At 45.4% G+C, this 22,094-nt stretch overlaps 1 protein-coding gene across 7 annotated transcripts in view; it reads right to left on the bottom strand.

Moving 5' to 3' along the window:
- Positions 1-22,094, bottom strand: part of LOC110490682 (cullin-associated NEDD8-dissociated protein 1) — a 64,640-nt gene that overhangs the window by 8,580 nt on the left and 33,966 nt on the right. For 2 of the 7 annotated variants that reach the window (XM_090201321.1, XM_090201322.1), the window contains exons 9-19: positions 21,311-21,451; positions 17,753-17,894; positions 10,784-10,902; positions 10,522-10,619; positions 10,044-10,306; positions 9,506-9,879; positions 7,881-8,036; positions 6,698-6,793; positions 5,752-5,972; positions 5,424-5,599; positions 5,022-5,117 (exon numbers count right to left, since the gene is read on the bottom strand). In XM_090201321.1, the coding sequence (XP_090057447.1) occupies positions 5,022-5,117; positions 5,424-5,599; positions 5,752-5,972; positions 6,698-6,793; positions 7,881-8,036; positions 9,506-9,879; positions 10,044-10,306; positions 10,522-10,619; positions 10,784-10,902; positions 17,753-17,894; positions 21,311-21,451 (1,882 nt within the window). Of the gene's footprint in view, positions 1-5,021; positions 5,118-5,326; positions 5,600-5,751; positions 5,973-6,697; positions 6,794-7,880; positions 8,037-9,505; positions 9,880-10,043; positions 10,307-10,521; positions 10,620-10,783; positions 10,903-14,905; positions 14,963-17,752; positions 17,899-21,310; positions 21,452-22,094 lie in introns of those variants that run through there. The other 5 variants (XM_090201320.1, XM_090201323.1, XR_016486923.1 and 2 more) reach the window with 4 other exon arrangements.

Here is a 22,094-nt window from a genome sequence, read left to right as displayed (position 1 = left end):
CATAAGTATTCAGACCTTTTGCTATGAGACTAAAGAGACATTGAGCTCAGGTGCATCCTGTTTCCATCGATCATCCTTGAGATGTTTCTAACAACTTGATTGGAGTCCAACCTGTGGTAAATTCAATTGATTGGACATGATTTGGAAAGGCACACGCCTGTCTTTATAAAGGTCCTACATTTGATAGTGCATGTCAGAGCAAAAACCAAGCCATGGAGGTCGAAGGAATTGTTCGTAAAGCTCCGAGAGACGATCGTGTCGAGACACAGATCTGGGGAAGGGTACTATTTCTGCATCATTCTGAAATGGAAGAAGTTTGGAACCACCAAGACTCTTCCTTAAGCTGGCCACCCGGCCCAACTGAGCAATCGGGGGAGAAGGGCTTTGGTCAGGGAGGTGACCAAGAACCCGAAAGTCACTCTGACAGAGCTCCAGAGTTCCTCTGTGGAGATGGGAGAACCATCCAGAAGGACAACCATCTCTGCAGCACTCCACCAATCAGGCCTTTAGGGTAGAGTGGTCAGACGGAAGCCACTCTTCAGTAAAAGGCACATGACAGCCCGCTTGAAGTTTCCCAAAAGGCACCTAAAGACTCTCAGACCTTGAGAAACAAGATTTGTCTGGTCTGATGAAACCAAGATTGAACTCTTTGGCCTGAATGGCAAGCGTCACGTCTGGAGGAAACCTGGCACCATCCCTACGGTGAAGCATGGTGGTGGCAGCATCACGTCTGGAGGAAACCTGGCACCATCCCTACGGTGAAGCATGGTGGTGGCAGCATCATGCTGTGGGGGTGTTTTTCAGCGGCAGGGACTGGGAGACTAGTCAGGATCGAGGGAAAGATGAACGGAACAAAGTACAGAGATAGCCTTGATGAAAACCTGCTCCAGAGCGCTCATGACCTCAGACTGGGGAGAAGGTTCACCTTCCAACAGGACAACGACCCTAAGCAGGCAGCCAAGACAACGCAGGAGTGGCTTCGGGACAAGTCTCTGAATGTCCTTTAGTGGCCCAGCCAGAGCCCGGACTTGAACCCGATCGAACATCTCTGGAGAAACCTGAAAATAGCTGTGCAGCAACACTTCCCATCCAACCTGACAGAGTTTGGGAGGATCTGCAGAGAAACCCAAACCCCAGAAGACTGAAGGCTGTAATCGTTGCCAAAGGTGCTTCAACAAAGTACTGAGTAAAGGGTCTGAATACTTATGTAAATGTTATATTTTCGTTTTTTATACATTTGTAAAAATGTCATTATGGGGTATTGTGATGTCATTATGGGGTATTGTGTGTAGATTGACGAGGGGGGAAAAACTAATATTTAATCCATATTAGAATAAGGCTGTAACGTAACAAAATGTGGAAAAAGTCAAGGGGTCTGAATACTTTCTGAATGTACTGTATTTATGCTGTAATAATCTGTGCCGGGGGCTAGGGTCAGTTTGTCATTAGATACAGTCTGCCTGTCTCAGTAACAACATTCAGATACCATAGCAGTCTGCCTGTCTCAGTAACAACATTCAGATACAGATACCATAGCAGTCTGCCTGTCTCAGTAACAACATTCAGATATAGATACCATAGCAGTCTGCCTGTCTCAGTAACAACATTCAGATATAGATACCATAGCAGTCTGCCTGTCTCAGTAACAACATTCAGATATAGATACCATAGCAGTCTGCCTGTCTCAGTAACAACATTCAGATACCATAGCAGTCTGCCTGTCTCAGGAACAACATTCAGATATAGATACCATAGCAGTCTGCCTGTCTCAGTAACAACATTCAGATAGATACCATAGCAGTCTGCCTGTCTCAGTAACAACATTCAGATATAGATACCATAGCAGTCTGCCTGTCTCAGTAACAACATTCAGATACCATAGCAGTCTGCCTGTCTCAGTAACTACATTCAGATACCATAGCAGTCTGCCTGTCTCAGTAAAACCATTCAGATATAGATACCATAGCAGTCTGCCTGTCTCAGTAACAACATTCAGATATAGATACCATAGCAGTCTGCCTGTCTCAGTAACAACATTCAGATATAGATACCATAGCAGTCTGCCTGTCTCAGTAACAACATTCAGATACCATAGCAGTCTGCCTGTCTCAGTAACTACATTCAGATACCATAGCAGTCTGCCTGTCTCAGTAAAACCATTCAGATATAGATACCATAGCAGTCTGCCTGTCTCAGTAACAACATTCAGATATAGATACCATAGCAGTCTGCCTGTCTCAGTAACAACATTCAGATATAGATACCATAGCAGTCTGCCTGTCTCAGTAACAACATTCAGATATAGATACCATAGCAGTCTGCCTGTCTCAGTAACAACATTCAGATATAGATACCATAGCAGTCTGCCTGTCTCAGTAACAACATTCAGATACCATAGCAGTCTGCCTGTCTCAGTAAAACCATTCAGATATAGATACCATAGCAGTCTGCCTGTCTCAGTAACAACATTCAGATACCATAGCAGTCTGCCTGTCTCAGTAACAACATTCAGATATAGATACCATAGCAGTCTGCCTGTCTCAGTAACAACATTCAGATACAGATACCATAGCAGTCTGCCTGTCTCAGTAACAACATTCAGATAGATACCATAGCAGTCTGCCTGTCTCAGTAACAACATTCAGATATAGATACCATAGCAGTCTGCCTGTCTCAGTAACAACATTCAGATACCATAGCAGTCTGCCTGTCTCAGTAACTACATTCAGATACCATAGCAGTCTGCCTGTCTCAGTAAAACCATTCAGATATAGATACCATAGCAGTCTGCCTGTCTCAGTAACAACATTCAGATATAGATACCATAGCAGTCTGCCTGTCTCAGTAACAACATTCAGATATAGATACCATAGCAGTCTGCCTGTCTCAGTAACAACATTCAGATACCAGAGCAGTCTGCCTGTCTCAGTAACTACATTCAGATACCATAGCAGTCTGCCTGTCTCAGTAAAACCATTCAGATATAGATACCATAGCAGTCTGCCTGTCTCAGTAACAACATTCAGATATAGATACCATAGCAGTCTGCCTGTCTCAGTAACAACATTCAGATATAGATACCATAGCAGTCTGCCTGTCTCAGTAACAACATTCAGATATAGATACCATAGCAGTCTGCCTGTCTCAGTAACAACATTCAGATACCATAGCAGTCTGCCTGTCTCAGTAAAACCATTCAGATATAGATACCATAGCAGTCTGCCTGTCTCAGTAACAACATTCAGATATAGATACCATAGCAGTCTGCCTGTCTCAGTAACAACATTCAGATACCATAGCAGTCTGCCTGTCTCAGTAAAACCATTCAGATATAGATACCATAGCAGTCTGCCTGTCTCAGTAACAACATTCAGATACCATAGCAGTCTGCCTGTCTCAGTAACAACATTCAGATATAGATACCATAGCAGTCTGCCTGTCTCAGTAACAACATTCAGATACCATAGCAGTCTGCCTGTCTCAGTAACAACATTCAGATATAGATACCATAGCAGTCTGCCTGTCTCAGTAACAACATTCAGATACAGATACCATAGCAGTCTGCCTGTCTCAGTAACAACATTCAGATATAGATACCATAGCAGTCTGCCTGTCTCAGTAACAACATTCAGATACCATAGCAGTCTGCCTGTCTCAGTAACAACATTCAGATACCATAGCAGTCTGCCTGTCTCAGTAACAACATTCAGATACCATAGCAGTCTGCCTGTCTCAGTAACAACATTCAGATACCATAGCAGTCTGCCTGTCTCAGTAACAACATTCAGATACCATAGCAGTCTGCCTGTCTCAGTAACAACATTCAGATACCATAGCAGTCTGCCTGTCTCAGTAACAACATTCAGATACCATAGCAGTCTGCCTGTCTCAGTAACAACATTCAGATACCATAGCAGTCTGCCTGTCTCAGTAACAACATTCAGATACCATAGCAGTCTGCCTGTCTCAGTAACAACATTCAGATACCATAGCAGCCTGCCTGTCTCAGTAACAACATTCAGATACCATAGCAGTCTGCCTGTCTCAGTAACAACATTCAGATACCATAGCAGTCTGCCTGTCTCAGTAACAACATTCAGATATAGATACCATAGCAGTCTGCCTGTCTCAGTAACAACATTCAGATACCATAGCAGTCTGCCTGTCTCAGTAACAACATTCAGATATAGATACCATAGCAGTCTGCCTGTCTCAGTAACAACATTCAGATACCATAGCAGTCTGCCTGTCTCAGTAACAACATTCAGATACCATAGCAGTCTGCCTGTCTCAGTAACAACATTCAGATAAAGATACCATAGCAGTCTGCCTGTCTCAGTAACAACATTTAGATATAGATACCATAGCAGTCTGCCTGTCTCAGTAACAACATTCAGATATAGATACCATAGCAGTCTGCCTGTCTCAGTAACAACATTCAGATATAGATACCATAGCAGTCTGCCTGTCTCAGTAACAACATTCAGATACCATAGCAGTCTGCCTGTCTCAGTAACAACATTCAGATACAGATACCATAGCAGTCTGCCTGTCTCAGTAACAACATTCAGATATAGATACCATAGCAGTCTGCCTGTCTCAGTAACAACATTCAGATAGATACCATAGCAGTCTGCCTGTCTCAGTAACAACATTCAGATACCATAGCAGTCTGCCTGTCTCAGTAACAACATTCAGATAAAGATACCATAGCAGTCTGCCTGTCTCAGTAACAACATTTAGATATAGATACCATAGCAGTCTGCCTGTCTCAGTAACAACATTCAGATATAGATACCATAGCAGTCTGCCTGTCTCAGTAACAACATTCAGATATAGATACCATAGCAGTCTGCCTGTCTCAGTAACAACATTCAGATATAGATACCATAGCAGTCTGCCTGTCTCAGTAACAACATTCAGATACCATAGCAGTCTGCCTGTCTCAGTAACAACATTCAGATATAGATAGCATAGCAGTAGTCAAAGAGGATAGATGACATAGTAGAGATGAGACACACCTATGCAGTTTTTCAGGAGAGGGTCTATTGTCTGTGGGTGGTCTGAGATGGTGAACTTCACTGCTGTCACGACTGAGCTTCTGGCATATGATGATCCTGGAGACAGGAAACATTAATATTTCACATGACATACCTGCAATATCATAGTAAACTAATACCCAGGTCATATTTCTTTACATGAAATTATTCATATCATGCACAATGAACAACCTGTATTTAAATATTGTTATATATATATTTTTTTAATCAAGTCTTGTCAATCAAAACGGGCCAATGAAAACCAACAGGGCGTTCCTGTCCCCCACCTGAGAGCAGGTATCCTTTAAGTCTGGGCAGCAGGGTTTCTGGGTCTATGAGGGTGAGTTTCCCCAGACATTCTGCTACCACGTTCCCGTTCCTCACCTGAGAGCAGGTATCCTTTAAGTCTGGGCAGCAGGGTTTCTGGGTCTATGAGGGTGAGTTTCCCCAGACATTCTGCTACCACGTTCCTGGTGCCCTCCTCGGCACACTCACAGTGCTTCAACAGCAGGGTCCACACGCCCTCGACGTAAAGTTTCAGACCCGTCACGGACGCCGAGCTGGAGAGAACAGAACAGAGATGCCATGTTGGTCACAAGGTGAAAACAGCAACCCCGCGCAATTAGCCAGTTCAGTCACCCCGACCCCGGGACTCAAACCAGCGACCTTTCGGGTGGGTTCCACACCTCTCTAACCCGCCGGACTGTCCTACCTGATGATCTCTTTGAGCGAGTGTAGCAGCAGATACTGCCTCTTGGGCTGTCCCGAGATCTCCCCCAGAACGAAGGGCAGGTATTCCGGCAGGTTGCCCACGGCGATGGATCCCAGGGCGTAGGATGCGGCAGACTTGACCTCTTCGGAGGAGGAAGAGAAGGCGTCCAGGATGACCGTCTTGAGCTCCGGTTGGCCGCTCAGGTCTACGTGGTGTCCCACCTACCACAGAGACATTGTGAATGATTCCTTCACTACTGATACTAGTCACGACATCTGATACCAGCCCACTACAGTTAAACACCACTATTAGTCCCACTACCATCAAACCCACTATTAGTCCCACTACCATCAAACCCACTATTAGTCCCACTACCAGCAAACCCACTATTAGTCCCACTACCAGCAGCAGAAACTCAACATTTTGTACCCCTTTTTCTCCCCAATTGGTATCCAATTGGTAGTTAGTCTTGTCTCATCGCTGCAACCGTACGGACTCGGGAGAGGCGAAGGTCAGGGGCCGTGCGTCCTCCCGAAACACAACCCAACCAAGCCGCACTGCTTCTTCCCACAACGCCTACTTAACCCCGGAAGCCAACTGCACCAATGTGTCAGAGAAAACACCGTACACCTGGCGTCCGGGTCAACGTGCACTGCACCCGGCCCGCCACAGGGGTCGCTAGTGCACGATGGGACAAGGACATCCCTGCCGGCGAAACCCTCCCCGTAACCCGGACGACCCTGGGCCGATTGTGCACCGCCCCATGGGTCTCCCGGTCGCGGCCGGGCTGAGACAGAGCCTGGACTCGAACCCAGAATCTCTAGTGACACAGCTACTTAGACCACTGCGCCACTCGGGAGGCCCACAACCGTAAAATTACTTGGACCTGCGCACACACACCTTTTGTTAATGTTGAGTATTTGTATTTTTAAAAAGTGTGACCCACCTCTCCCAGTGACAGCAGGGCCAGCAGCCTGATGGAGTCTGTCGACCGAGAGTTCTTCACATCCTGGATGAACTGACCTACCACGGCAGGACCCTCCTACAAATACAAATACAACTTTATTTAAAATGCATTAAATATGGAAAAAAGCTTTAGGGCAGTGATCACATTATAAAACATTATGTTAAGATGATGAACAAACAAAAATAAACAAAAAAAGAGGAAATAATCAAACCAAAAATCTGAGATTGAAAAAAAAACACCAATACAAAAAAGGCACAGGAAGGGGGTCTGAATGTCCTTCAGGGGAACAGAACACAGGAAGGAGGTCTGAATGTCCTTCAGGAGAACAGAACACAGGAAGGAGGTCTGAATGTCCTTCAGGAGAACAGAACACAGGAAGGAGGTCTGAATGTCCTTCAGGAGAACAGAACACAGGAAGGAGGTCTGAATGTCCTTCAGGAGAACAGAACACAGGAAGGAGGTCTGAATGTCCTTCAGGAGAACAGAACACAGGAAGGAGGTCTGAATGTCCTTCAGGATAACAGAACACAGGAAGGAGGTCTGAATGTCCTTCAGGAGAACAGAACACAGGAAGGAGGTCTGAATGTCCTTCAGGAGAACAGAACACAGGAAGGAGGTCTGAATGTCCTTCAGGAGAACAGAACACAGGAAGGAGGTCTGAATGTCCTTCAGGAGAACAGAACACAGGAAGGAGGTCTGAATGTCCTTCAGGAGAACAGAACACAGGAAGGAGGTCTGAATGTCCTTCAGGGGAACAGAACACAGGAAGGAGGTCTGAATGTCCTTCAGGGGAACAGAACACAGGAAGGAGGTCTGAATGTCCTTCAGGAGAACAGAACACAGGAAGGAGGTCTGAATGTCCTTCAGGGGAACAGAACACAGGAAGGAGGTCTGAATGTCCTTCAGGGGAACAGAACACAGGAAGGAGGTCTGAATGTCATTCAGGGGAACAGAACACAGGAAGGAGGTCTGAATGTCCTTCAGGAGAACAGAACACAGGAAGGAGGTCTGAATGTCCTTCAGGAGAACAGAACACGGGAAGGAGATCTGAAAGTGCTTCAGGAGAACAGAACACAGGAAGGTCTGAAAGTCCTTCAGGAGAACATAAATACAAACACAACACAGGAAGTATGTCTAAAGGTCAGTAGAACAGTGAACCTACATCAGGACAGGCGCGGGTCAGGGCGGCCACACATTTAGCGATAGAGTAGTAGGACTGTTTGTGTGTTAGAGCAGCACTCTGGGCGTAGACTGGACCGGTCAGCATACGGAGAAGGTCCATGTAACCCAGAGAGGATGTCCCAGTCCCCACCAGAGCCTGGGAGAGGACACAGTAAAACAGCTTTTAAATACAACCCTAACCCAGAGAGGATGTCCCTGTACCCACCAGAGCCCGAAGAACAGAATACAATTTACTGAGTGCTACAAAACTGCTTGGTCAGAGAGGGGTGTTTAATAAATCCACAAATTAACATTGAACAGTGACCGTTTGAGAATCTATAAAACATCTTCTGTAGGGACAAAGTAGAACCTAAACACCTGATCATCTATTAGGGTCAAAGTAGGCCCTAACTTCCTGATCATCTACTAGGGACAAAGTAGGACCTAACTTCCTGATCATCTACTAGGGACAAAGTAGGCCCTAACTACCTGATCATCTACTAGGGACAAAGTAGGCCCTAACTACCTGATCATTTATAGGGACAAAGTAGGGCCTAACTTCCTGATCATCTACTAGGGACAAAGTAGCACCTAACTTCCTGATCATCTACTAGGGACAAAGTAGGACCTAACTTCCTGATCATCTACTAGGGACAAAGTAGGCCCTAACTACCTGATCATCTATAGGGACAAAGTAGGCCCTAACTACCTGATCATCTATAGGGACAAAGTAGGGTCTAACTTCCTGATCATCTACTAGGGACAAAGTAGGACCTAACTACCTGATAATCTATTAGGGACAAAGTAGCACCTAACTAACTGATCATCTATTAGGGACAAAGTAGGACCTAACTACCTGATCATCTATTTAGGGACAAAGTAGCACCTAACTAACTGATCATCTATTAGGGACAAAGTAGGACCTAACTACCTGATAATCTATTAGGGACAAAGTAGGACCTAACTAACTGATCATCTATTAGGGACAAAGTAGGACCTAACTATAGGGACAAAGTAGGGGCTACCTGATCATCTATAGGGACAAAGTAGGGTCTAACTTCCTGATCATCTACTAGGGACAAAGTAGGACCTAACTACCTGATAATCTATTAGGGACAAAGTAGCACCTAACTAACTGATCATCTATTAGGGACAAAGTAGGACCTAACTACCTGATCATCTATTTAGGGACAAAGTAGGACCTAACTACCTGATAATCTATTAGGGACAAAGTAGCACCTAACTAACTGATCATCTATTAGGGACAAAGTAGGACCTAACTACCTGATCATCTATTAGGGACAAAGTAGCACCTAACTAACTGATCATCTATTAGGGACAAAGTAGGACCTAACTACCTGATAATCTATTAGGGACAAAGTAGGACCTAACTAACTGATCATCTATTAGGGACAAAGTAGGACCTAACTATAGGGACAAAGTAGGGGCTACCTGATCATCTACTAGAGACAAAGTAGAACCTGATCATCTTTTAGCTGATTTTAAAAGCAGTTCTCAAACTATTTTACGAACACAGTACCTCAATTGAACTCATCTACCCGCTGTCCTAGACGTTTAGATATCATTCCCTTATCTGTTCAAACTGGAACTGGTAACCATAGGTACCTGGAAGAACTCTAGCATGGCACTGAGGGCCCCTCCCTGCAGCAGAGGAGACCTGACCAGAGAGATGAGCTCCGAGAGGATGGACGACCCCCCGATCTTAGCCAGGGAGAGAGGGTGGACCCGGGCCAGGGTGGTCAGGAAGCTGATGACCATCTGGGACACGTGCATGTCGCTCTCGCTGATCAGCGGAGGCAGCTCGGCCAGCACGGCGTCGATCATGGCCGGAGTCACGCTGTCGCTGTAGTTCTTCACCAGGATGTCCAGCGCGGCCAGGGTGCTCAGTTTCAGCGCCCGCTGGTTCTTACGCAGGAACGACGCCAGGATGGGCACCGCCTCGTCGAGGATAGGTCGAAGGTCGATCTTCAACGTGGAGCCTGTGATTAGGGAGGAGAGCAAGTATGAAAAGTATATACACACACACACACACACACACACACACACCTATCTAGCAGGGAAACTGATTTATTAGTAAACAAACAGCCCTCAACAGATTCTGAAAATTCGCCATATGGACTTCTCAACATCATCCCCTCCCGACCTGCGATGAGCGTGAGGGCCTTGACCGTGGTCAGTCTGGTAATCTCATTCTTCAGTCGCTCCAGGAAGATGTGCAGCGTCCCAGGGAGGTCGTCCCCCAGGCTGTCTCCTAGGTTACAGATGATCTGACCCATACAGGAAATAGCCCTCTCTTTCACTTCCTGGTCGATGTCGGCAGCCTTGAGGCGTTTGATGGTGCAGGTGAAGAGGTCAGTGATGTAGGGAGAAGCATCGAAGGTGTCCCTCTCCGGCTGGTCCAGAGGTCTAAGGTTTCACATTGACAAAAGATTCATTGTCCCATACTGGGCCACGAGGTTGCAGCAGATTAAAACAGAATTTTAATAAAAAAAACGTACAGACGGAACGAAAAAAAAACAGCAACACTCAACTGAAGTTACCTCTGGTAAACCGTGTAGTTATTCTACTAAACAAGAGAACACATCAATACACACGTGTATTATTACAATAGATAACCTTACCTGATGACCTTGACCAGCTGTTGGCTGACCAGCAGGGCCTCAGAGGTGATCTTATAGAAGGGGTCTCCTACACACGCCACCACGGGCGGCACCAGGGCCTGTGGAGGTCAAAGGTTAGACAATTTTATTCAAGTGTCACTTCACAATTGACAAAGACATTTGACAGATAAATAAAACATTGTGGCTGGACCCCGTCAGTGAGAGTTCTGAGACTATTTCAAGATAATCCATGATGTGATCAACATCAGTACTATTACCCCACCTGGACATGAGGGTGGAAGACTTGGGGCTGGTGGTTACACAGGACCACATACAGACAGGACAGGGCATCGATCTTCAGGTTGGACGAGCTGGACTTGTCGTTGAGAGAGAAGATGATTCCTGTTAGGAGAGAGAGAGAGAGGAGATTAGGTTAGTTTAGTCAATATGCACATTGAAGGGAGGGTTTCTCAGACACAGATGAAGTCTATTCCTAGACTCGTTCCTCCATTGAAAGTGCTTTTTAGTCCAGGACTGGGTGGAACGCGTGTCCGGGAAACTGGCCCAATGAATTAGAATATTAAAAAGGAAAGAAGAGAAACAGCAGAGAGAAGAGGTGCTGGTGAGGTCAGAAACCTGAACCGTGTTTCAGGGAACAGAAAATAAAACAGAGCTGCTTTACTAAAAATAAAAAGGTTCCCAGTGAGAGAGAGTCAATACGGCCAGGGGAAGGTTCCCAGTGAGAGAGAGTCAATACGGCCAGGTTCCCCCTGAGAGAGTCAATACGGCCAGGGGAAGGTTCCCAGTGAGAGAGTCAATACGGCCAGGTTCCCCCTGAGAGAGTCAATACGGCCAGGGGAAGGTTCCCAGTGAGAGAGAGTCAATACGGCCAGGTTCCCCCTGAGAGAGAGTCAATACGGCCAGGGGAAGGTTCCCAGTGAGAGAGAGTCAATACGGCCAGGGGAAGGTTCCCAGTGAGAGAGTCAATGCGGCCAGGGGAAGGTTCCCAGTGAGAGAGAGTCAATACGGCCAGGGGAAGGTTCCCAGTGAGAAAGTCAATGCGACCAGGGGAAGGTTCCCAGTGAGAGAGAGTCAATGCGACCAGGGGAAGGTTCCCAGTGAGAGAGAGTCAATGCGACCAGGGGAAGGTTCCCAGTGAGAGAGTCAATGCGACCAGGGGAAGGTTCCCAGTGAGAGAGTCAATGCGACCAGGGGAAGGTTCCCAGTGAGAGAGTCAATACGACCAGGGGAAGGTTCCCAGTGAGAGAGTCAATGCGACCAGGGGAAGGTTCCCAGTGAGAGAGTCAATACGACCAGGGGAAGGTTCCCAGTGAGAGTCAATACGACCAGGGGAAGGTTCCCAGTGAGCGTCAATACGACCAGGGGAAGGTTCCCAGTGAGCGTCAATACGACCAGGGGAAGGTTCCCAGTGAGAGTCAATACGACCACAGGAAAGGTTCCCAGTGAGAGTCAATACAACAGGCTGATGACCAGCCTCTTTCAGATCCTCCACTCCCCTGGTGCATTCAGGGAAGGAGAAAACACAAAATAACCAGAAAGCTTCTCGTTGTAATTGATCCTAAATAATCCCATTGTATCACCGGTGGGGTACTGAAGCAGTGCACTGGTACTATTGGAGAGGAGGAGCATATTGGGGGAAACGAGAAAAATGGGTTTCTCCCCAAAAAGGTCATTTAGAAAGGACAGAACAAGTTATTAAATCTTCTCCGTTGCTTTTCGACATATGCCATTTACCTCTGAACCAGCCGTGATAAATCACCTGTGTTTGTCTAAAGGGAAAGACACTATGGCTGCAACCTACAATAACAACATGCAAAACTACCAATCTATCTAATCCTCTGAACCAGCCGTGACATATCACCTGTGTTTGTTTAAAGGGAAAGACACTATGGCTGCAACCTACAATAACAACATGCAAAACTACCAATCTAATCCTCTAGGGTCCCAAGAAACAAAGACATCTTCTGTTGAATCTGACAATTAGTCTTAATGGTTGTACAGTCGTCTCAAATGAAACTGTGAAGGACCTCGGCGTTACTCTGGACCCTGAACTCTCTTTTGACGAACATATCAAGAATGTTTCAAGGACAGTTTTTTTCCCCATCTACGTAACAGTGCAAAAATCAGAAACTTTGTCCAAAAATGCAGAAAAATTAATCCATGCTTTTGTTACTGCTAGGTTAGACTACTGCAATGCTCTACTTTCTGGCTACCTGGATAAAGCACTAAATAAACTTCAGTTAGAGCTAAATACGGCTGCTAGAATCCTGACTAGAACCAAAAAATGTTGATCATATTACTCCAGTGCTAGCCTCCCTACACTGGCTTCCTGTCAAAGCAAGGGCTGATTTCAAGGTTTTACTGCTAACGTACAAAGCATTACATGGGCTTGCTCCTACCTCTCTCTCTGATTTGGTCACAAGACGCAGGCCTCCTATTTGTCCCAAGAATTTCTAAGCAAACAGCTGGAGGCAGGGCTTTCTCCTATAGAGCTCCATTTTTATGGAACGGTCTGCCTACCCATGTCAGAGACGCAAACTCGGTCTCAACCTTTAAGTCTCTACTGAAGACTCATCTCTTCAGTGGGTCATATGATTGAGTGTTGTCTGGCCCAGGAATGTGAAGGTGAACAGAAAGACTCTGGAGCAACGAACCACCCTTGCTGTCTCTGCCTGGCCGGTTCCGCTCCCTCCACTGGGATTCGCTGCCTCTAACCCTATAACAGGGGCTGAGTCACTGGCTTACTAGGGCTATTTCATACTCGGCCTTGTCTCAGGATGGTAAGTTGGTGGTTGAAGCTATCCCTCTAGTGGTGTGGGGGCTGTGCTTTGTCAAAGTGGGTGGGGTTATATCCCTCCTGTTTGGCCCTGTTCCGGGGGTATCATCGGATGTGGCCACAGTGTCTCCTGACCCCTCCGGTCTCAGCCTCCAGTATTTATGCTGCAGTAGTTCATGTGTCGGGGGGCTAGGGTCAGTTTGTTATATCTGGAGTACTTCTCCTGTCCTATTCGGTGTCCTGTGTGAATTTAAGTATGCTCTCTCTAATTCCTTCTTTCTTTCCTTCTCTCTCTCGGAGGACCTGAGCCCTAGAACCATGCCTCAGGACTTTGTTAGATATCAATCAATCTATTCCTCTAGTGTAACACGTCGGTCAAATAATTCACTTTCTACTTCAGCATATTTCCTGTCAACTCAATAACTCTCATTCCACTAAGACGTGAAAGGCATTTAATGTCATTGCTTCATAAGAACCCAAAAACAGTCTGAGTCAGTCAGCCTCCGTCAGAGAGAGAGAGTGACCTCCAGACCAGATGGATGAGGCTGAAGAACATGCCCAGGGGCAGGAGCTTTGTTCCTGGGACCAGCACAGAGATGTTGGGTGAGAGCCCAGGCTAGCCTGGGGTAAAAGTCTGGCAGGAGTGAGATCAGAATCTCGGGGTGCCAACTACTGCCATTGTGCCCTTGAGCAAGAGATACTCCAGGGCAAATGTAGCTCTGTAGCTGATCCAACGCTGCTTCCAGCCTCGTGTGTGTGTGTGTGTGTGTGTGTGTGTGTGTGTGTGTGTGTGTGTGTGTGTGTGTGTGGGTGGTGTCTGGGGGACAAATTTCAGATTCACATTCAGTAGACCCATCTAGTACCGAGTCAGACCCCCCTCTGCCTCCAGAACAGCCTGAATTCTTCAGGGCACTGAAACATTGCTCAAATTGGTGTTTTTCCACTCTTCAATTGTCCAGTGTTGGTGATGGCCTGCCCACTGGAGCAGCTTTTTCTTGTTTTTAGCTGATAGGAACCCAGGGTGGTCGTCTGCTGCAATAGCCAATCGGTGACAAGGACCGACAAGTTGTGAGTTGTGAGTTCTGAGCCGTTATTTTCCTGTTTGTGTTCCACCTGTTAGCTTGCATGATTCTTGTAAATTTCCTTGGACATCTCATCAACGAGCTGTTCCCACCCACAGGACTGCCGCTGACTGGATGTTTTTGTTTGTCGCACCGTTCTCTGTAAACCCTAGACACTGACGTGCGTGAAAATTCCAATAACCTTAGGTTATTCTAATGGAACAGTAACTGAATGCCCTGATGCCTGCCTGCTTTATATAGTAGGTTACCCATTCTAATGGAACAGTAACTGAATGCCCTGATGCCTGCCTGCTTTATATAGTAGGTTACCTATTCTAATGGAACAGTAACTGAATGCCTCGATGCCTGCCTGCTTTATATAGTAGGTTACCTATTCTAATGGAACAGTAACTGAATGCCTCGATGCCTGCCTGCTTTATATAGGAAGCCACGCCCACATGACTCACTGTCTGTAAAAGCAAAACATTTTTATGAACGGGGTGATGTAGCTAATAAGGGTTAGGGTAGGGTTAGGGTAGTATCCTACCTGGTACGAGGACAGGGATATGTTGTGTGAGGCTCCAGGGTTAGGGTAGTATCCTACCTGGTACGAGGACAGGGATATGTTGTGTGAGGCTCCAGGGTTAGGGTAGTATCCTACCTGGTACGAGGACAGGGATATGTTGTGTGAGGGCTCCAGGGTTAGGGTAGTAACCTACCTGGTACGAGGGCAGGGATATGTTGTGTGAGGCTCCAGGGTTAGGGTAGGGTTAGGGTAGTATCCTACCTGGTACGAGGACAGGGATATGTTGTGTGAGGCTCCAGGGTTAGGGTAGTATCCTACCTGGTACGAGGACAGGGATATGTTGTGTGAGGGCTCCAGGGTTAGGGTAGTAACCTACCTGGTACGAGGACAGGGATATGTTGTGTGAGGCCTCCAGGGTTAGGGTAGAATCCTACCTGGTACGAGGACAGGGATATGTTGTGTGAGGGCTCCAGGGTTAGGGTAGTATCCTACCTGGTACGAGGACAGGGAAATGTTGTGTGAGGCTCCAGGGTTAGGGTAGTATCCTACCTGGTACGAGGACAGGGATATGTTGTGTGAGGGCTCCAGGGTTAGGGTAGTATCCTACCTGGTACGAGGACAGGGATATGTTGTGTGAGGACTCCAGGGTTAGGGTAGTATCCTACCTGGTACGAGGACAGGGATATGTTGTGTGAGGACTCCAGGGTTAGGGTAGTAACCCACCTGGTACGAGGACAGGGATATGTTGTGTGAGGCTCCAGGGTTAGGGTAGTATCCTACCTGGTACGAGGACAGGGATATGTTGTGTGAGGGCTCCAGGGTTAGGGTAGGATCCTACCTGGTACGAGGACAGGGATATGTTGTGTGAGGACTCCAGGGTTAGGGTAGTATCCTACCTGGTACGAGGACAGGGATATGTTGTGTGAGGCCTACAGGGTTAGGGTAGTATCCTACCTGGTACGAGGACAGGGATATGTTGTGTGAGGGCTCCAGGGTTAGGGTAGTAACCTACCTGGTACGAGGACAGGGATATGTTGTGTGAGGCCTCCAGGGTTAGGGTAGGATCCTACCTGGTACGAGGACAGGGATATGTTGTGTGAGGGCTCCAGGGTTAGGGTAGTATCCTACCTGGTACGAGGACAGGGATATGTTGTGTGAGGACTCCAGGGTTAGGGTAGTATCCTACCTGGTACGAGGACAGGGATATGTTGTGTGAGGGCTCCAGGGTTAGGGTAGTATCCTACCTGGTACGAGGACAGGGACATGTTGTGTGAGGCTCCAGGGTTAGGGTAGTATCCTACCTGGTACGAGGACAGGGATATGTTGTGTGAGGCTCCAGGGTTAGGGTAGAATCCTACCTGGTACGAGGACAGGGATATGTTGTGTGAGGCTCCAGGGTTAGGGTAGTATCCTACCTGGTACGAGGACAGGGATATGTTGTGTGAGGGCTCCAGGGTTAGGGTAGTAACCTACCTGGTACGAGGGCAGGGATATGTTGTGTGAGGCTCCAGGGTTAGGGTAGGGTTAGGGTAGTATCCTACCTGGTACGAGGACAGGGATATGTTGTGTGAGGCTCCAGGGTTAGGGTAGTATCCTACCTGGTACGAGGACAGGGATATGTTGTGTGAGGGCTCCAGGGTTAGGGTAGTAACCTACCTGGTACGAGGACAGGGATATGTTGTGTGAGGCCTCCAGGGTTAGGGTAGAATCCTACCTGGTACGAGGACAGGGATATGTTGTGTGAGGGCTCCAGGGTTAGGGTAGTATCCTACCTGGTACGAGGACAGGGATATGTTGTGTGAGGCTCCAGGGTTAGGGTAGTATCCTACCTGGTACGAGGACAGGGATATGTTGTGTGAGGGCTCCAGGGTTAGGGTAGTATCCTACCTGGTACGAGGACAGGGATATGTTGTGTGAGGACTCCAGGGTTAGGGTAGTATCCTACCTGGTACGAGGACAGGGATATGTTGTGTGAGGACTCCAGGGTTAGGGTAGTAACCCACCTGGTACGAGGACAGGGATATGTTGTGTGAGGCTCCAGGGTTAGGGTAGTATCCTACCTGGTACGAGGACAGGGATATGTTGTGTGAGGGCTCCAGGGTTAGGGTAGGATCCTACCTGGTACGAGGACAGGGATATGTTGTGTGAGGACTCCAGGGTTAGGGTAGTATCCTACCTGGTACGAGGACAGGGATATGTTGTGTGAGGCCTACAGGGTTAGGGTAGTATCCTACCTGGTACGAGGACAGGGATATGTTGTGTGAGGGCTCCAGGGTTAGGGTAGTAACCTACCTGGTACGAGGACAGGGATATGTTGTGTGAGGCCTCCAGGGTTAGGGTAGGATCCTACCTGGTACGAGGACAGGGATATGTTGTGTGAGGGCTCCAGGGTTAGGGTAGTATCCTACCTGGTACGAGGACAGGGATATGTTGTGTGAGGACTCCAGGGTTAGGGTAGTATCCTACCTGGTACGAGGACAGGGATATGTTGTGTGAGGGCTCCAGGGTTAGGGTAGTATCCTACCTGGTACGAGGACAGGGATATGTTGTGTGAGGCTCCAGGGTTAGGGTAGTATCCTACCTGGTACGAGGACAGGGATATGTTGTGTGAGGCTCCAGGGTTAGGGTAGTATCCTACCTGGTACGAGGACAGGGATATGTTGTGTGAGGCTCCAGGGTTAGGGTAGTATCCTACCTGGTACGAGGACAGGGATATGTTGTGTGAGGGCTCCAGGGTTAGGGTAGTATCCTACCTGGTACGAGGACAGGGATATGTTGTGTGAGGCTCCAGGGTTAGGGTAGTATCCTACCTGGTACGAGGACAGGGATATGTTGCGTGAGGGCTCCAGGGTTAGGGTAGGATCCTACCTGGTACGAGGACAGGGATATGTTGTGTGAGGGCTCCAGGCAGCACGTTGACCAGCTCCGTCAGCATGTTGAAGCAGCACTGTCGTGTCTTGACACTTTTCTCCTTCATCTGCTTATGCAGGGCCTTAACGATCATTGGCACCTGCAGCAGCACCCGGTGGGAGGGAGAAATATCAGACATACCACTGACTAATACATACTACAACTACCGCTAGGAGATATAGACATACTGACTAATACACACTGACTAATACACACTGACTATTACATACTGACTAATACATACTACAACTACCACTAGGAGATATATACATACTGACTAATACATACTGACTAATACACACTGACTAATACACACTACAACTACCACTAGGAGATATATACATACTGACTAATACATACTGACTAATACATACTACAACTACCACTAGGAGATATAGACATACCACTGACTATTACATACTGACTATTACATACTGACTATTACATACTGACTAATACATACTGACTAATACATACTGACTATTACATACTGACTAATACATACTGACTAATACATACTACAACTAGGAGATATAGACATACCACTGACTAATACATACTACCACTAGGAGATATAGACATACCACTGACTAATACATACTACCACTAGGAGATATAGACATACCACTGACTAATACATACTGACTAATACATACTGACTAATACATACTGACTAATACATACTACAACTAGGAGATATAGATATACTGACTAATACATACTACCATTAGGAGATATAGACATACCACTGACTAATACATACTGACTAACACATACTGACTAACACATACTGACTAACACATACTGACTAACACATACTGACTAACACATGCTGACTAACACATGCTGACTAACACATGCACATACTGACTAATACATACTGACTAATACATACTGACTAATACATACTGACTAACACATACTACCACTAGGAGATATATACATACCACTGACTAATACATACTGACTAATACATACTGACTAATACATACTGACTAATACATACTGACTAATACATACTACCACTAGGAGATATATACATACCACTGACTAATACATACTGACTAATACATACTGACTAATACATACTGACTAATACTTACTACCACTAATACATACTGACTAACACATACTGACTAATACATACTGACTAATACATACTGACTAATACATACTACCACTAGGAGATATATACATACCACTGACTAATACATACTGACTAATACATACTGACTAATACATACTACCACTATGAGATATATACATACCACTGACTAATACATACTGACTAATACATACTACCACTAGGAGATATATACATACCACTGACTAATACATACTGACTAATACATACTGACTAATACATACTACCACTATGAGATATATACATACCACTGACTAATACATACTGACTAATACATACTACCACTAGGATATATAGATATACTGACTAATACATACTAGAACTACCACTAGGAGATATAGATATACTGACTAATACATACTACCACTAGGAGATATAGACATACTGACTAATACATACTGACTAATACATACTACCACTAGGATATATAGATATACCACTGACTAATACATACTGACTAATACACACTGACTAATACATACTGACTGATACATACTGACTGATACATACTGACTGATACATACTGACTGATACATACTGACTGATACATACTGACTGATACATACTGACTAATACATACTACCACTATGAGATATATACATACCACTGACTAATACATACTGACTAATACATACTGACTAATACATACTGACTAATACATACTACCACTATGATATATAGATATACTGACTAATACATACTGACTAATACTTACTACCACTATGATATATAGATATACTGACTAATACATACTAGAACTACCACTAGGAGATATAGATATACTGACTAATACATACTAGAACTACCACTAGGATATATAGATATACTGACTAATACATACTAGAACTACCACTAGGATATATAGATATACTGACTAATACATACTAGAACTACCACTAGGAGATATAGATATACTGACTAATACATACTGACTAATACATACTGACTAATACATACTGACTAATACATACTGACTAATACATACTACCACTAGGAGATATAGATATACTGACTAATACATACTAGAACTACCACTAGGATATATAGATATACTGACTAATACATACTAGAACTACCACTAGGAGATATAGATATACTGACTAATACATACTGACTAATACATACTGACTAATACATACTGACTAATACATACTGACTAATACATACTACCACTAATACATACTGACTAACACATACTGACTAATACATACTGACTAATACATACTGACTAATACATACTGACTAATACATACTGACTAATACATACTACCACTAGGAGATATATACATACCACTGACTAATACATACTGACTAATACATACTGACTAATACATACTGACTAATACATACTACCACTAGGAGATATAGATATACTGACTAATACATACTACCACTAGGAGATATAGACATACTGACTAATACATACTACCACTAGGAGATATAGATATACTGACTAATACATACTACCACTAGGAGATATAGACATACTGACTAATACATACTGACTAATACATACTACCACTAGGAGATATAGACATACTGACTAATACATACTGACTAATACATACTACCACTAGGAGATATAGACATACTGACTAATACATACTACCACTAGGAGATATAGACATACTGACTAATACATACTACCACTAGGAGATATAGATATACTGACTAATACATACTAGAACTACCACTAGGAGATATAGACATACTGACTAATACATACTACCACTAGGAGATATAGACATACTGACTAATACATACTAGAACTACCACTAGGAGATAGACATACTACTCTGTCTGTGTGTGTGTGTGTGTGTGTGTGTGTATTAACATAGGAGTATGACATTGGTGTGATGCATTAATACAGGTAACCAGGTAGTACCATTAATACAGGTAACCAGGTAGTACCATTAATACAGGTAACCAGGTAGTACCATTAATACAGGTAACCAGGTAGTACCATTAATACAGGTAACCAGGTAGTACCATTAATACAGGTAACCAGGTAGTACCATTAATACAGGTAACCAGGTAGTACCATTAATACAGGTAACCAGGTAGTACCATTAATACAGGTAACCAGGTAGTACCAATAATACAAGTAACCAGGTAGTATCATTAATACAGGTAAGCAGGTAGTATCATTAAAACAGGTAACCAGGTAGTATCATTAATACAGGTAACCAGGTAGTACCATTAAGACCAGGCTAGTAGGGAACATGCCAAAACAGCCCGAAAATGTGTATTTTTTATAAAATATCACACGGCACATATTTAGGATCCTTGGCTAAAAGAACCTCACCCACCATTGGCTTGTAGAGCTTAAGGTCCGGGCGGTGCCTCTCGCTCTCTCTCTCTGTGTGTTTTACCTGGTTCTGCAGCATGGTGAGTGGAGTCTCTCCCTGTTCCATGGCATCTGGGTCACACAGCCAGCTCTGAGCAGGACGTGTCTGCTTCAGCAACGACAGGTAGGCATGGAACACGTCAGCCTTCACGTTCTCCTCCCGCTCCTACAATCAATACATCAGTCAATACGTCAGCCTTCGCGTTCTCCTCCCGCTCCTACAATCCACCAATCAATACATCAGCTTTCATGTTCTCCTCCCGCTCCTACAATCAATACATCAGCCTTCACGTTCTCCTCCCGCTCCTACAATCAATACATCAGCCTTCACGTTCTCCTCCCGCTCCTACAATCCACCAATCAATACATCAGCCTTCACGTTCTCCTCCCGCTCCTACAATCAATACATCAGCCTTCACGTTCTCCTCCCGCTCCTACAATCAATACATCAGCCTTCACGTTCTCCTCCCGCTCCTACAATCCACCAATCAATACATCAGCCTTCACGTTCTCCTCCCGCTCCTACAATCAATACATCAGCCTTCACGTTCTCCTCCCGCTCCTACAATCCACCAATCAATACATCAGCCTTCACGTTCTCCTCCCGCTCCTACAATCCACCAATCAATACATCAGCCTTCACGTTCTCCTCCCGCTCCTACAATCAATACATCAGCCTTCACGTTCTCCTCCCGCTCCTACAATCCACCAATCAATACATCAGCCTTCACGTTCTCCTCCCGCTCCTACAATCCACCAATCAATACATCAGCCTTCACGTTCTCCTCCCGCTCCTACAATCAATACAT

This window comes from Oncorhynchus mykiss, chromosome 15 (genome assembly GCF_057628025.1).
Source record: "Oncorhynchus mykiss isolate SJ-2025 chromosome 15, ASM5762802v1, whole genome shotgun sequence".
NCBI classification, from domain to species: domain Eukaryota; kingdom Metazoa; phylum Chordata; class Actinopteri; order Salmoniformes; family Salmonidae; genus Oncorhynchus; species Oncorhynchus mykiss.
This window is presented reverse-complemented; position numbering and strand designations above follow the sequence as displayed.